This window comes from Melanotaenia boesemani, chromosome 9 (assembly GCF_017639745.1).
Source record: "Melanotaenia boesemani isolate fMelBoe1 chromosome 9, fMelBoe1.pri, whole genome shotgun sequence".
Lineage (NCBI taxonomy): Eukaryota > Metazoa > Chordata > Actinopteri > Atheriniformes > Melanotaeniidae > Melanotaenia > Melanotaenia boesemani.
The window spans coordinates 12,200,383-12,216,776 of NC_055690.1; the positions used below are offsets into that span (position 1 = coordinate 12,200,383).

At 38.3% G+C, this 16,394-nt stretch overlaps 1 protein-coding gene across 2 annotated transcripts in view; it reads right to left on the reverse strand.

The window, feature by feature from the left end:
* Nucleotides 1-16,394, reverse strand: part of tenm4 (teneurin transmembrane protein 4) — a 156,722-nt gene that overhangs the window by 69,357 nt on the left and 70,971 nt on the right. For both annotated transcript variants that reach the window (XM_041995265.1, XM_041995264.1), the window contains exons 5-9: nt 15,243-15,492; nt 13,087-13,161; nt 12,761-12,859; nt 11,620-11,855; nt 4,735-4,899 (exon numbers count right to left, since the gene is read on the reverse strand). In XM_041995265.1, the coding sequence (XP_041851199.1) occupies nt 4,735-4,899; nt 11,620-11,855; nt 12,761-12,859; nt 13,087-13,161; nt 15,243-15,492 (825 nt within the window). The remainder of the gene's footprint in view (nt 1-4,734; nt 4,900-11,619; nt 11,856-12,760; nt 12,860-13,086; nt 13,162-15,242; nt 15,493-16,394) is intronic.

Sequence of the window (16,394 nt, forward strand, 5' to 3'; positions counted from 1 at the left end):
TGGCACACCAGATGGAAATCCTCTCAAAAGTCCATCAGTGGCAATGGGGTTTATCAGTGAAGACAGGGCACACTCTACTTCCCCCAGATCAGGGCTGTACATAATGATGCAGCCCACAAGCTCATTTTTCACAGGTTGGGGGTATGTATATTTATGAAGCACATTAATGGTACGCTCATCAGGCTGTTTAAATAAATCATAAGCAAAGACCAGTGATAATGTGCCTTATGGTTAAATAATTTATTTAGTTTTTTCTGGAAGCTAAACTTCAACACAATACTGTGATGGAAAGCCAATGCTCAGAAAGAGAGAGTGCAAACAAAAAGGGGATAGAGGTTTAAAATCTTAAATTTTTCTCAGCCTGTCATAATTCCAGAGAAGTGTAGCCATCCGTTTAAATGAAAAGTAAATTTCACTTTAAACAACACAGTTGTAGATCCAGAAGGTAGAATTATAATATTTAATTTATCTAATTTTATCATCTTAATTTATCACAATCTTAACCTATGCATTGCTAATCTATATGGTCCAAATGTTGACAATGCTTCTTTTTTCTCTCTTTTTGCTTCACTCTCGGATCGCCTGGACAACACAGTCATTATGGGAGGAGACCTCTACCTGGTGATGGACTCTGCAGTTGACCGGTTCATCAACACAGCAACCTGGGAACTGGCAGTATATTAATTCTGTCAAACAGCATATGAAGGATTTTGATCTTTGTGATGCATGGCATTCTCACAACCCTACTCTCAGAGACTACACCTTCTTCTCAGTTCACTGCTCTTATTCCAGATTAGACTACGTTTTAGTCAGTAGTTCTCTGAAAAGCAATATTTCAGAAACTAAAATCTATCCCATCACCATCTGCGATCACGGACCAGTTTCTTTCACTTTGAGGAATAAGAAAGTCACACCACCAGCTAGAAACTGGAGATTTCATGCATCATTACTTAAAGACACTGACATTATTAGTTTCTTTAAAAAAATAATGGGGCATATATGCATATATTTTACAAATTAATGATCTTCCAGGAACATCATCAAGTGTTATGTGGGAAGCAGGAAAAGCAGTAATGTGAGGCAAATAACAGGTTTTTCATCTTATAAGAAAAAGAAAGAGAAGGCAAAAGAGGATGCTTATGGTCCTTCTACAGATGAACATATAATAAATAGAATAAGAAGGGCTATGTTGAAGTTAAATAAAATAATTGACAAGAAAAAATAGTTCTTAGTGCAAAGACTTTGCTTGGAGAATTTGTAATATGCTATCAAGTCTGGGAAATATTTAGCTAATCAATTAAAATAAATAAAGAAAAAAACAGCTATAGCCTCAATTAAGGACCCATGATCATGAGGACTTTTACCAAAAATTATACACACCACAAATCAACCCACCAGACAACAATATTGATCAATTTCTTAGTAACATCAGCCTCACAAAATTACATCAAGAGAAGGTTATAGCTTTGGATTCACCTCTCTCAGAAATTAAGGAAAATAATAAATTACCACCAAATATGAACTCTGCTAACATTAGCCTCCTGTTAAAGCCGGGCAAAGACCCCACACTGCCATCCAGTTATTGCCCAATATCCCTTATAAAAGTAGATCTCAAAATAATCAGCAAAGTACTTTCTAGAAGATTAGAAAAGATAACCCCTTCCATTATACATCCCAAACAAACAGGTTTCAATAAGGGTAGACAGAGTCATAAATGGTGCACCGGACAGGGTTGTCCACTTTCCCTTTCACTGTTTGCAATTTTTATTGAACCTTTAGCAGCTGCTATCAGGCAAGGTAAAGATCTTGGCATCCAGGAAAAGAATTTAGAGCATAAGATAAGTCTTTATGTTGATGATGTATTACTTTTCCTACAGAACTCACATACCTCTTTATTACTTACCATCACACTCATTAACAAATTCTTATTAATCTCAGATTACTCTATCAGCTGGTCCAAGTCCACAGTTCTGCCAATTAACTGTCATTTCCAGAAAATTTACACTACCACATTATACCCAGGTGATATAAGATAAACATTTCCCCCAGGTCTGTCAAAACTAAAAAAAAAAAAAAAAAAAAAGTAAACTATGTTCAGCTGTTAAAATCTATCGAGGACGACCTCACACAGTGGAACTGTCTACCCATATCAATCATGGGAAGAGGGATGGGACGTCATAATTAAGTGGTAGTCAGAGTGCTAGGGTTGGACCCAGGTGCTGCCATGTAGTGCTAGAGGCAGTAAAATATTTTTTTTCTCTATATAATTCCACTCTATAATAGTCCTTTGTTTAAATACAAAATCACGATTTCATCACACAGTATCATCTTGGGCCTAAGTGCACAGAACTTATTTGGAGCTGAGTTGTACCAAATAGGAGAAATCTTTCTAACTCATTTTGTTGAGTAGAAGAGTCAAGCTAAGTGTGGAAATGCTCCTTAAACAAGTGATTCTTTAGTTTGCTTTTAAAAGTGAATAAGGACTCTGTGGATCGGACAGAGTTTGGTACATCGTTCCACCACCAGGGAACAACAGAGGAAAAGAGTCTAGCTACTGATTTGGCACCACGTTGTGGTGGGAGCACTAGGCGTCTTTCACTGGCAGAGTGCAACTGTCGAGAGGAAGTGTAGCTCTGGATTAAGGAGTGAAGGTAGACCGGCGCTGTTTGGGTTATTGTTCTGCAAGCCAGAAGCAGAGCTTTAAATTTGATGAATGCTGCAACTAGAAGCCAGGGAAGAATGATTACCAGTGGAGTGACATGAGCTCTTTTGGGCTGGTTAAAGACCAGACATGCTGCTGCATTCTGAATAATCTGCAGAAGTTTAACTGAGCAAGCATGCAGGCCTGCCACTAAGGAGTTACAGTGGTCTGGAACAAGAGCTGTGCCGTGTGTTCAGTCAGGTAGGGTCTGATCCTCCTAAAGTTGTAGAGAGCAAATCGGCAAGAGCGGGAAACCGTGGCAACATGGTCCTTATAGGTCAGCTGGTTGTCTACCATGACACCAAGATTACTGGCAGAAGACTGGGCACAAGTGTTATAGGGTCGAGCTTCATGCTTATCTGTAGAGGTAAGGACGGACTGGCTGGACAGACAATAAGCTCGGTCTTGGACAGATGGGGGGGCGGGGGTTCACTCTTTGGGCTCATGGGGCCCTGTGCCCTGCACTCTGTCCATCTCTGGGTGGCTGCCAACTGGTGCGTTTGGCAGCAGCCGTCCCTGGCCTCCTGGGGCCAGTGCTCCGTGGCTGCGGGGTGCTCTGGCTGGGGCCTTCCTCTGCCACCCTCTAGGAGGATGCCCGGGGCCCCCTGGGATGGCTCTGATCTTTGTGGTGTCCCATTTGCATTTGCGCACTGAACACTATTCATTCCTGTTATTTACTAATCTGAATGCTGAGACAGTCACTGTGTTGTGTTGTGGGTTTATGTTCATGTTTTTCTATGTGTTGCTGATGTTTGTGTTGTTGTGACTGATTTCTTTCTTCTTTTTACAGCTTGTCTGTCTTTTTTATAGGTGCTTCTGATGATTGTCAGTTTTGTTTTCTTAAAGATGTTGCAGGTGTTTTCTTATTTATTTATTTATTTATTTTATTTCCTTGCAGGTGTAGCAGCTGGTTGTCTGTATTTTTTCTGCTAAGACTGAACAGCTAAGGTTGTTACCGTATATCTGGTATATCCTTGTCTTTTTCCTTTGTCTCATCTCTTTACTCTCTTTTTCTCTTTCATTACCTTTCTTTGTTTTTTTACTTTCTCCTGTCTTAACCCTCTTCTCAGGTCCAGCATAAATATGTAAAATCAGCAATAGATGAATGGGAAAAAAAATAATGCTTAAATTATCAAGACGGGCCTTATATCTATAAAGCTCCTCTTGGCAAAGCATTTTTTTCAGCACAACACAGCAGCCAGACCATCATTCTGCTTGCTATGATGCTGGACAGGACAAGACAAAAAAAAAAAAAGAAAAAGGAAAAACTCAAAGACAGAGAGTTACACCTAATTTTAACATGGCCCATTTGCATCACCTTGATGAAACATTAGGTAGTCAGGCATTGTTTTTGGTGACAGCACAACAAAATGAAACTATTTATAAAACTACAGCTATTGATTTCCTGTCAGCAACAGCTGCCATACAGGCACTGTTTTCTGCTGTAGTCATGCTTGTTGTTTACTAAACGCACTTTCTGCTGCCTGGTAAATGAAAAAGACAACTCCTGAATTCATCTATATGGTAATAACCCCATCTTCTACCTATTGTAGTCCGCATGTGGCAAATCGAGAATAGAACAGAGCAAACTTTCCTTGAGTAAAGTAGCTGGTACCGTGGGGTGAGCACATGCTTTCTTTGACTGCCAGGACAGACAGTCCAAGCGGAGATGAAAGGATCACATCCGTTCTGAGGGGGCCAGAGTGGCTAATCCCTTTCTAGCCCCCGGATACTCCGTCCCTTAAGCCGTCCCATTTTCTCCCTCCAGGAACAAATAACACTTTCCCACTTACAACAACTTTCATAGGATTACAATGAAGATCTCTTTGCATACCACGGAGACTAGCAAACACAAAATAATGGCAAACTTGCATAAGCACTGAAATGTCATTTGTAAACTCAGATTTGCAAAACTTTTCCCCTGTTTTATGTTGTGCTTTTCTGATGTGGGTGCAGCATGGAGTGTTGCAAATCATTCAGAAAAAAAACAACAAAAAACAAGTTAATAAATTCAATAGAATGATTTTACTTACTGTCATCTTTCCCCTTGCGATCAGGTATTTCTAACCCCGTGTTCCCTAGTGGTGGCAAGGTCAGGTGTGTAGGGAAAGTTAGGCCACTTGTGTTGTCCTCTGACAGCTGGTACATCTGTCTCTGCATGGGTTGCAGGTGCCAGTTTAATCCCAAAAGATGAATGGCTGAAAGATTAAACATTAAACAAGGTCAGAATTAAATTTCTTTAACAACTAAAATGCATTTCATCCAAGCAAGAAATTAATATTTATAAATCAAACTCCCAAATAAATAAACATTTTAGAAATAAAATACACCCAATTACACCACATGATCAATCACTTTTTTTACATTTTAGCAACTTTGAGGTGGAGAAACAGGAAGTAAACATAAAGAGGAACAATACATGGTTTAATGGTTAATGGCCTTTTCTCAAAAGTGCTGAGCAGTGAGATCACAGGATGAATGCTGTCCTGACCCCATGGGACAACATCTGTCTCACCACACCAACATCAGCATGGGCCATCCTTGATGCCTTTTCATTTTCCCAAACTCATTATCTTTATATTTCCCTGCAAAACTAAAGGACAAAGACGAAGGGGAAAACACATCAGCAGAGAAAAAAAATGGGGGTTTTCAGTGTGAACAAAGTGGATGAAGCACACTGATATTTTACAAGGTCGACAAAAGAAATGTCCTTTGCAACAATGGCAGTAGAGCACAGGATGGAGGAGGGGCTGACCATGACAGATCACCAATAAGGGAATGGACAAGATGAGCTTAGTAAGGCAAAAGCCAACTTGAAAGTTAACAGTCAGCAGAAAACGTCCAGAAATTCAATAGAGTTATTTCATTGTTTTGTTCGATCTTTTAAGTTCCTGAAGCAAATAACCATACAATTCAATTATAAAGAGGGAAATTATTGAATGTCTTGAGTTGAGTGTTGCCTCTTCCAAATCAGTTTTCTTTTTCTTTATAAAATTATGAACTAGTAATTCAGTTTAATATATATTATATATTAAACTGAATTACTTTTTATAAAGAAAAAGAAAACTAATGCACTGACTAATTGATTATTCGAAATGGGAAAAATCTACTGTTCTTGTTTCTTTTATTTTATTCATATTCAAAATTGGACAATGCATATTAATGGACATGAAGTTCCCCATGTAAATATGCCAGGCTTAGCACTTCAGGCTAATTTTAATCTGTAGTCATCTGTAGTCCCATCCCAGTTTAGATGAAAGTTCTGTCTCGTTGTGCAGAGACATGGTGCTTTTTACAGCACTGTGTAAAAAGAAGGAGAAAGAGCACGCTGCTCTGACATGCAAGCAGGTTTGAGTCAGAGTAGTAACAATATTTTGGTATTGATGCAACATCACTACTGTCTCGGTTTTTACGGATAGTTGAGACAACAGACCAGAGCAACACAGTTACTAAACCGTCAAAGAAATGTTACACTTCATGAGCAAAAAGACCAGATGGAAAAATGGGGAAAATATCTGGTCTTATTGTTGCTGAATGCTCCTGTGAATGCCAGGTTTAGTTCACCTGGCATAGCAGCCCCTTAGATTGAGCCAGCCCAAGTTCAATACTGACATCTCACTTTCTCACCCACATACACAGTGGTAAATATATAAATAGTATAAATAATAAATAAATAAAAATACTCACACACACAAACAATAATAGTAATAACAATAATAATAATAATATGTTGTTGTTGTTGCTCCACACTATTGGAAGGTAAACGAATAAAATAAGATTGAATGAAGTCCTAAAAATAAATTTTGTCAACAATATACAGAATCATGCTTTCTGCAGCCTTAAAAAAACTAGCTTTTAATACCACACCAGAGCAAGAGAATCCAACTTTGTACTTTTTCAAATCACCTTGGCTTCTAACATTAAAGTTAAAAATTATGATGACATAGATGTTATTGTATTAGCTTTTCTTTTCTATTTGCACATGTTGCAGAGAGTTTTATAACACCCCCACTCAGAAAAAAAAACCCTAATGTATTAATGTTGATTTTCAAATCAAAATCAAAATAAATGTTATTTATATGCCAGTTTTCATACCAAGACCAGCACAAAGTGCGTTTCATAATAACAGCAATAATGAAATATGAAAATAAAATAATTTCAACATCAAATTAAAAGTAAACTTTTTACATACCCAAGTATATAACTTAACTGAATTAAAAACAAGCACCTAATCATTCAATATGTCTCACACACTCATACAGATAAAACACACAAAGTCCCCCACAGAGGGAGATACCCCACTCATGACCACAGAGGCCACCACCACAGGAACCACCCTAATCATGGCTGACTGGGTCCCACATCACAACCATTAAAATGAAATGCAGCTACCGTTACCCAGACAACCCTGCAGACTGAGCAGGCATATATAGAGAACACCAACTTGTATGGTTCTCTGGTAAAAGGTTAGATACATATGTTTATAAGGTAAAACACAACTTTTAAGATGATGCAAGTTCATCTGCAATACCAGCATCTGTTCTGTGCCTGTCCAAAATTTGTGGAAGTGACTGTGTCAGTGGAAGGCAACCAGAGAAGAGACAGATGGCTTTGTTTGTCTTTTTGTAAGCTGCAGAAAGACATTCCTTTTTGATCTGTAGCACTACATTGACTGACAACATGAAAAAAGAGTCAGCATATGTTGCTGAACGATTGCAAAGTCACCAGGCAGGATGTCATTCCAAATGTCCTAGTAATCACGTCTTTGTGAGCCCCATTCTTCATCCCATCCGTCCCTGAGGGCTCTAATGGAAAATGGTTGAAGAGCCTACCCCTCCCATTCTGAAAGATTTACTTCAGCGCCTTCATGGTATCTATGATATGCAGAGCATTGGACCTAAGCCAGAGAGGAGCCTCCTCAATTTGTTTTGCTCGATTTTCAAACTTTGCAAAACTCTACAATGCCACTCAGATTGCAGCTGCAAATAGCTGCAAAATCAAGACAGGTAGACTGAATAAAAAGGTACTTCTAATAAGAAGGCTACTGGCAGTGACAAGCTGAGTCTGTGTTCAACTGATTTTACTGACCTGTCAAGAGTACCACACTTTTATTGCATCTTCCATTTTGTCTTGGACACATATTGTACCCTCCTTCTTCTTATCTCTTGGCATGAAGTCTGACCATGCAATTTGCCAATTAAAGAACAAAGGTACTGTATTCGAAGACATCTCTGGCAATCTGAAAAAGTTGAAGCTGTAGGTCATCTGCCACAGCAATAAGCACCTCTGTTGCCTGATCATGGCACTTTTCACTGAGTGTGTTGCTCACAGGAGGCAATAAGAGCCATTTTTCCAGAAAAACCCCAATCTTTAGACAACTGAAATTTATTCATAATATCACTATAATTCTTTTAAAACCTGGAAATTATTATGTTTAGAGTCCATTTGCGATTGGAATGTTTTGTCCTGTCAAATTTAATTTATAACATCCAATGAGAAACCAACTTTCTGTTATAATACCTAGCAGTCAAAATTACACATACCATTTCAGCAATAGTGTTAAAGCAAGTAACACAATTACTGTGTTAATGTTAATTTGACACAATATAAGGATAGTAGGTAGATAGTAGCATAAATAAATAACAATAATAATAATAATAATAATAATAATAATAATAATAACAATAATAATAATAATAATAATCAGTTTACATTTCTGGATGCATTTGCATTGACTTTCAGAACATTTGGGCAAATCCATTTTCTTTTTGAGGAAGTGGGGCATCAGAAACCTGCTACAAAGTCATAAACTACAATGGAAGTTGTTTTGATCTGCCAGGACCACTTTTTTGTTAACAAGTTAATGACTTACTGGGAACATAAACATAATTGCCAAGAAGATAATTTAAACAATCTTCCAACCTAAGATGGAGAGGCCTAATACACATGGTATGGGCTCAAAACTCTGTGAATTCCTTTGCATGATTACAAATAGGTAAAAACTTCCTTTTTTAATTGTGGCAAAAATTGGAATATGTAATTAAGATAATGAATTAATGAAGTAATGAAGTAAGAACAATGCTCTACAGAAGTACAGAAAGACAAGCAGGTGAGATGTGTGCAGCAGAAAAGACTTTTCTGGGTTGGAGGATCATAGAGTGAACAAATTTCTCAGACACAACCTTTTTGTCCTTGGCTGGATACCCATGGTGAATGGAAGTGAACACAGGAGGATACTGATGACCTTCAAATGAGGTACATATAACAAATGTGCTAATGAGCAAGTAACCACTGAGAAAATAGTGCCATCAAAAACTCCCAACCTTTCTGCACTTCAAAATGGGGCGATTTACACAGCTGTGGAAAAGAAAAACTGTGCTTGAAGTCAAAACATCTGTCACAAGGCATAATGAGGTTTATTAGACATCTCATCCTGACTTCCCAATTATAGGCTTCAAAAGTGAATTGCTCTTGAAATTAAATGTATTTTCTCATCAGCTTTTAATTAAATATGGCTCTTGTTCTTGATTGGAAATTCCAGGCTTAGGGTGAGGTTCGGTCTCCTGAATGTTTACTTGTGGTGCATCAGGAGATGGCTTGAGTTTTGCACGGTATAATCACATAGTCTGATTAATCACTGTCAGGCTGATGGGGCTCTTTGGCTTTTGGCCAAGTCACCAGCAGTGGAGACATACTGTATCTTGCTGACAGCCAAACTACACTGCTGATGCTAAAACTGAGCCAAACCAAAAGTTGATCACATCTTCTGTCTCAATGCAAAATTGCTAATACATAAATATTCACCCTGACAAAACAAGCAAATGATTTTTATTTACAGGGAATACTGAATTTCAAATGAAATTCTAAATAGCTCCGATGACAAAAAATGAAAATCAGATTTTAGTTCATATGGCCCCAAGGAGAAAAAGAAACAAAAGCTATTCTGGTTGTTACAGCCCATCACATACTGTATATATATAAAACATTTTCTCAATGGAGAATTAATTTATCTCCCTGATGATGGCCATGCAAAAAGATCTGCCTTCTCTTTGCTTAATGACATGCAAATTAACAGGTGTTTTCACCTTTTTTTTTCTTTACATTTACATTTACATTAGACTGAATGCAACAGTGCAATCATTTTAATGTTAAGATGGTACACAGTCAAACACAGTGGCAGTGGTAGTCTTGTGGTTACAGAGGTGGGCTTGGGTCTGAAGAATCTGGCTTCCATCCTGGTAACTGAGGTAAAACCACTCTGGGCCCCTGAGCAAACAGGCCTTTAACCCCCAACTGCTCCCCGGGTGCCGGAATCTGGCCTGGCAACCCACTGCTCCCAGTAATTAGAATAGGTTAAATGCAGAGAAAGAATTTCCCATCTGGGATTAAGAAAGTATAAAAAAAATAAAATAAAATACTACTACTACTACTACTACTACTACTACTACTACTACTACTAATAATAATAATAATAATAATAATAATAATAAAGCACAGTCATAGTCTAAATCAGGGGTAGCCAACGTCGGTCCTCGAGGGCACCAATCTGGCAGGTTTTCCATATTTCTGTGCTCCAACACACCTGACTTAAACTAACGAGTCATTGTGGAGATCCTTATAGGCTGTTGGATCCATTTAATTTGAGTCAGGTGTGCTGGAGTAGGGAAATCTGGAAAACCTGCCAGATTGGTGCCCTCGAGGACCGACGTTGGCTACCCCTGGTCTAAATGGAATTAAAGCATCAACTTCTCTTTTTGGAGCTAGAACAACAGACCAGACAGTACTTAATTACTTCTCACAAAAAAAGTGCTTCCTATTTATTATGTACATCACATCCTTAAGCAGTCTGCCAAGAAATATATTTAAATCCAGCCCTCAAACAGAGCTTTTTATTTTTATTTTTTAACAGTGTAACTATCTTCTTTAACCTTTCTAGTGTGTAGGAAACTAATGACCTTGTACTTCCTTTAACAGGGTCTTTTGTGGTTTAGTTTACCTCACCACCAAACTCTGACCACCTTATTCGAGTCAACATATTGTTTGCCTATAAGACAAAGAACCCCAAACTTCTAAAAATCCTAAGTGGATCTTTGTTCTGCCCATCAACCTCTTCTCATTAACCATATTGTCACAACAGATGCTTTTCTTTCTGCTTCTATAAATTCTTTTGTTTTTATTTTCAGTCTCGTCAAAATCTATTTGATAACTGACCAATGAACTGTTATCATTAAGAATTGATGCCAGTATGGTTGATCAGCAAATTATCAAGTCAAAATATGAATTTATTATCAGAAACACAAAGCAAAAACTCAAACAAGTAATGTTAAATTAAATATTTGCAACTTCATTTAGTTAATATTTTATTTTTGATTGAGATTTTGTGTCTTTTTTTTGTACAGTAGCACAAACAGACAAATTTCAGCCTATATGCCAAAAGATGAATATCAATCCCTTGAAGGATGAAAGCAGACAAATTGAGCAGAACTAATTTAATAGCATAACTTAGTTGATAATCCTTACCCAGCTGAGACCCGGGAGAGCTGGTCAATCACATAAGATGAATATTCTGATCGTGCAGTCCTCTCTTGTGTGATGGCTGATGTCTTTTTAATCTATTTTCTGTCTAGCCTATTCACAAGACCGAGCCACCAGCTTGCCCATCTGCAGATTCAACCTACCCAATCTATGAATGATAATATTCTTTTAAAGGAGTTGTGCGAGTGAAGAGTCGATCTTGAGTCCCAATATAACTACTCAAAGGTGCAGGGAACAGATTAATCTCTATCAAAATGGAAGAAAGAAGAAATACAAAGGAGCACAGGATCATTCTGTGTCTGTGTCTGAATGAGGGGTTGGACGGGAGGTGCATTGGCAAAAGTTACACATACTTGAGTGAAGCAGCATTAGAAGAGACTCACCAATAAAGTAGGCTAATAGGAGCAGCAGTGTTAGCGAGATGAGGATGGCACTGAGAGCAGCACATTTCCAGTTGCAGTGCTTGTAGGGCTTCTTCAGGTTGAAGGCAGGTCGAGTGAAGGTGTTTCGAGGCAAAGGGCGTGGGGGAGGAGAGTATACCGTGCTGGAGGTCAGAGGGTATCCTGGTGAAGTTGTGCAATACATTGGTGATGTTCCACCTGGTTTGAACAGGAAATGCCTGGGAAAACACATTTTCTATTTTAGTTTCAACAGAAACTGTAGTAAAAGATGTCTATCATAATTTAATCTAATATTATCTAATATTGTAAGGCACAGCCTTTCCAGGTGTTCTGTAATTTTGTTCCAATTCTGCTCCGTTAATCGCAGTCATGCTTCCGCTAGATTAGTGAGCAAACTAAGGCACATTGGGTTGAAAAGTTAAAGCTGTGAATCAATTTTATATCAAATTTATAGGACTAGTGTCCACGGTTGGCTGTTGTTTATGTATTCATGTCAGTGTGAGAAGAGTAAACCCCTGTAACTGTGTGTCAAGGATGTCCAGAGGAGAAATTCAGCATATGAGGTTGTATGTAGTGAAGCATATTTATTTGCCCTTGAAGAGCACAGTTGGCTATATCAGAAAACATGTGTAGAGCTACATGTCCAAGTGGCGTGTGATCAGCCCATCAGAGAGTCAGTGACAGCAGCACTGTTGTCAAGGCCATTTTGCTGACAAGTTTACAGGAAGCTACCAAGCAACGGTGACACAAATGTGATTGAAAGTCATTTTATAATGTACAATGCAGAAAGTTACCAAGACCATATTTTATTTGTAAATATCAAGACAAACCTCTGACATATCCTATTCTAGCAGTGGGAGACTGCATCATAAAGCGGTCATGTTTAACATTAATCAAAAGCAATACAACCCACAATGTGACTTGATGCAAATTGTTAGTTGTATCAGACAAGGAAAGGACAAATACAGCAGGGATTCTAGTACTGCAGGAGACATACGCTGATGACTGACAGTGTTTGAAAACAGAGGGCTGTTTGATGGAGAAATAGCACAGGCATCAATTGCTTTCATCGCAAAGCAGAATTTAACAGTAGTTTGAGCCAGATAGCAAACATGCAACATACCCGTCGTTGTACGAGGCATCATGGCGTGCTGATGCCAGAATATCCATCTCAATGAAGTTGTCCTGTAAAGTCTCTAGGAATGCCTGCTTTGCTATGTTTCTACACACAGGTGGAAAGATGGATATGAAGCTAGTGTGAGATGTGCGTGCCATAAACACAAACATGCCAATACAGTATGTGATCACCAAGCAACATCAACAACAAATGGACATCAAGATGGATGGCATGAGACAAAGAAACCAAGGCCCTTATGGAACTATTTCTACAGAAAAGTGAGACAAATAACATCTAGCTCCCTTGTTCCCCGTGTTCGTACACTACCATACCTTGTATTGTATGAGCCCTGCCCCTCTCTGCAAGCGTCCTGCTCTTCTCTCATAAACATTAGAGTATTCTGGCTCCTTTGTGATTGGAAGAAAACAATGTATCACTTACAAATAAGATACTTAAAGTTGGTTTAGACATCTTAATTTGACTTTTAAATACAAATTAACTTGTCACTTGAGTTTCATTGCTTTTACACTAGATAATGGATTACAACAGTTTTTCCTTTAATGGTTGCAACACTCCAAGTAACAGCATTTTCTAAAATATCTGGAGGTTCATGTCTCATTTCTCCCATAATACCCTCCCCCTAATGAGAGTTCTGTTCCATAAGGAAATACTGCAGCAATGCAATGCAATGAACTGTCTACATGCAGCGGGCAGACTGAACACGTTCAGTGGTCCAAGAGAAAAGACTTGATTTTGATCCCGGGCCCAATGGAGGCCAGAAGTGAAGTCTATTCATGGTCTCTCAAGCTTTAGTTCTGGGGAAGAATGCAACTTTTAATGAAGCAGGAGAGGGAGAAATGCTTGGCAGAAACTTAAAGAACATGGTGATGTTGGATAGAGCCGACCAACTACTGGCACCTCTCCAGTGGCAGAGCAGGAGAAGAGCTGCTGGTGCATAATTTGTCAGGCCCATTTCATTTCACAAAAGTGATGGCCAATGTTTTACTATTTTACCCAGTAAAAGTGAAATTTAATATTGCAGGGTCCATGTGGATGTAACTAATGATTTCAATTTTATTACTTTGGTAGTTGATCTTTTTTGAGGCAATGGGTTGTAGAAACTCAGCAGAACTCTTTCCTCTCATCACCATCTGTCTTCTTGTCCACAGAGAATACCTGGAGCTGGATGATGTGTAATCATTCGTTATACATTATACTGTCCCATCAGTAGAAATTGATTCTCATTTTCCTGTTGACTGAACCGTCACAAAAAAGGCTGTGAGACAATAAGTCTGCTCATGACTGATTATTTAGTGATGCCAAATTAGCTATTTGCCATTTTCTTAGAAAACAATTGTTTTATTTATGCAAATTACTACATCTCATAGACCGATAATTTTTCAAAATGAATGTGTGCCACAAGATCTGAAGTATATACAGCTATGCAATTGCCACTAACATGACAATATATGCTTGTTGTCCATGACAAGCTATCTTGCCCAGGAGTTTTCACCCCCCGCCCCGCCAAAAAAAAAAAAGATAAGCCCCTAATCATGCGATGAAAAAGCTGACAGAGTAGAAATCTAGGGGACACATCTCAGTCTTCATCACAGTCAGAAGGAACTTAGTGTGAGTTAACCAACCAGACTCAAATTAGGCTGAACAGTACAGCTTGACAAAACAAATATCGATTATTTTCAGTAGACAAGAGACAACCTGTCAGTTGTCAGAACTGTGGACTACACTCCTATAGTTTTTTAAACCCTTGTTTGCCCTTTTATATTTTCAATATTATTAGTATTTAATATATTACAAGAAGTATTTCTATCCATAATTTAAAAAATATATTTGCTCAGCAAGTCACTTAGTGACTGTGAAAAGATGGATTTTATTTGGGAAGTTTTTACTACTTGCAAAAAACGGGCACTCATTAATAAGACGGAAATAATTCTGCTGTGGTATTCTTGATTTCATACTGCTTCCAATGAAACCAGCCAAAGAAATACCAACAGACATTCCCTTTATTACAATAACACTTGACAGATCTACTTTACACAAGAGCCTCCTTTTGAGAAATGTGCTGGAGTACTGAACACTGATTAATATGAAATAAATAAAACTCTGAGCTGAAGTGGAGGAGCTATGAAGCTTGCACATGGGAGCCTGGATATAATTTAGCATTATCCAGCACAGTTACATTGCAGTTTAAACTCAATAGCTTTTACTGTTAGGTCTGTTAATATTAGACAAAAGGCCAAAAGCAGCACTTTTCTCTTGTTCGCCACAAAATCATGTTCATCACAAACATAGACCTTTGCCCCAAGCAGGATATTTTCCATACTACTGCTCTGCTCCTTGTAAGCACTGCAGTAATTTAATATGGTGCAGACAACACAAAAATTTGAGTTCAAAAGCAGAAGCTCACACTAAATCTTTAAGATGCCGAAATCTCTGCATCGAAGATTGTTAAAATGATGTTACACAGTACCTTGTTTCCAGAGGGATGTTACTGTTGAGTAGCCAGTTATCCTGTGTACTCCCAGAGTCTTGAGCACTGGCAGGACCCTCAGGTGGAGCAGAGCTGTCTGTGGGTGCAGGACTTGGGTTGCTCCGTGGAGTGTAGTTGCCCCTGTTCAAAGAGTTAATAGAGGCTGCATGGTGCTGATGATTGGGCGAGTGAGAGTGAGAAATTGGTAGAGGAGGCGTCCGCAGCCGAGAGTGATTTTGAAAGGCTCCGTCTGAAAACAGAGAGGAAAAATAAATAAATAAAACATGGTTAAAAGAAGAATTCTGGTCATTTACTGTTTGCTTTGAGACACGATTGAGTCTTGGTTACCTTTGAAATCACTATCAAAGACAACCAGATTTTGTGTGCCTACACAGCTTCAGTAGTGCCGTTCTTTTAAGGATGCACAATTTTCTAAAAAAAAGTTTGTGAAAATTGTACACATGTGTTTTTGTTTGTTTGTCTTTTTTCCCCAACAAAAGAAGCCTCAACAATCACAATGGGCAGCAATGGCCAAAAAAAGAAAGCATTTAATTTTTTTTTCAGGGGCAGCTGATGCATATTAAACATTAATATTGCAATAGCCAGTTAATTTATACCATATCGTCAGCTTAAGTGTATTGTTACTCAAGAGCAAAATATACTTCCTGAGTAATTTGCCAAGCACCAACACAGTTTCACCAGCTGAAACTAAAAAAATTAATACCTACAGTACTACAGATCCTTTTCACTGACAAGCTACAAAGACCACACATGAACCACTCTTAAAAAAGGCCCTTTCCTGCTCATTATTTCCCAACTGATCTCTGCCACTGTTTGCACTCTGCATCCCACAGAGACCTGTGACAGTTTACTCAGAACAGACACTAGCTACTGTGTAAACAGATGAGCTAGTCTCCTCTAAAACTGACAAATTCTTAAGGCTCTTCTGGACACTCATTTAGTTAGAGAATAATGTTTGCACATTTCTTTTTTATAAACACCAACTTCTTTAATTCCCAATTTCACTACATTAATTGCTTTTTAGGCGCAGATTTAGGATTTGAAACTTCAGTGCTCATCTGCACAGCATTATCAGATCTGCAGTAGTGAACCTTGTTACAAGTGATGCCAGAGGTCAGAACTTTAAAATGG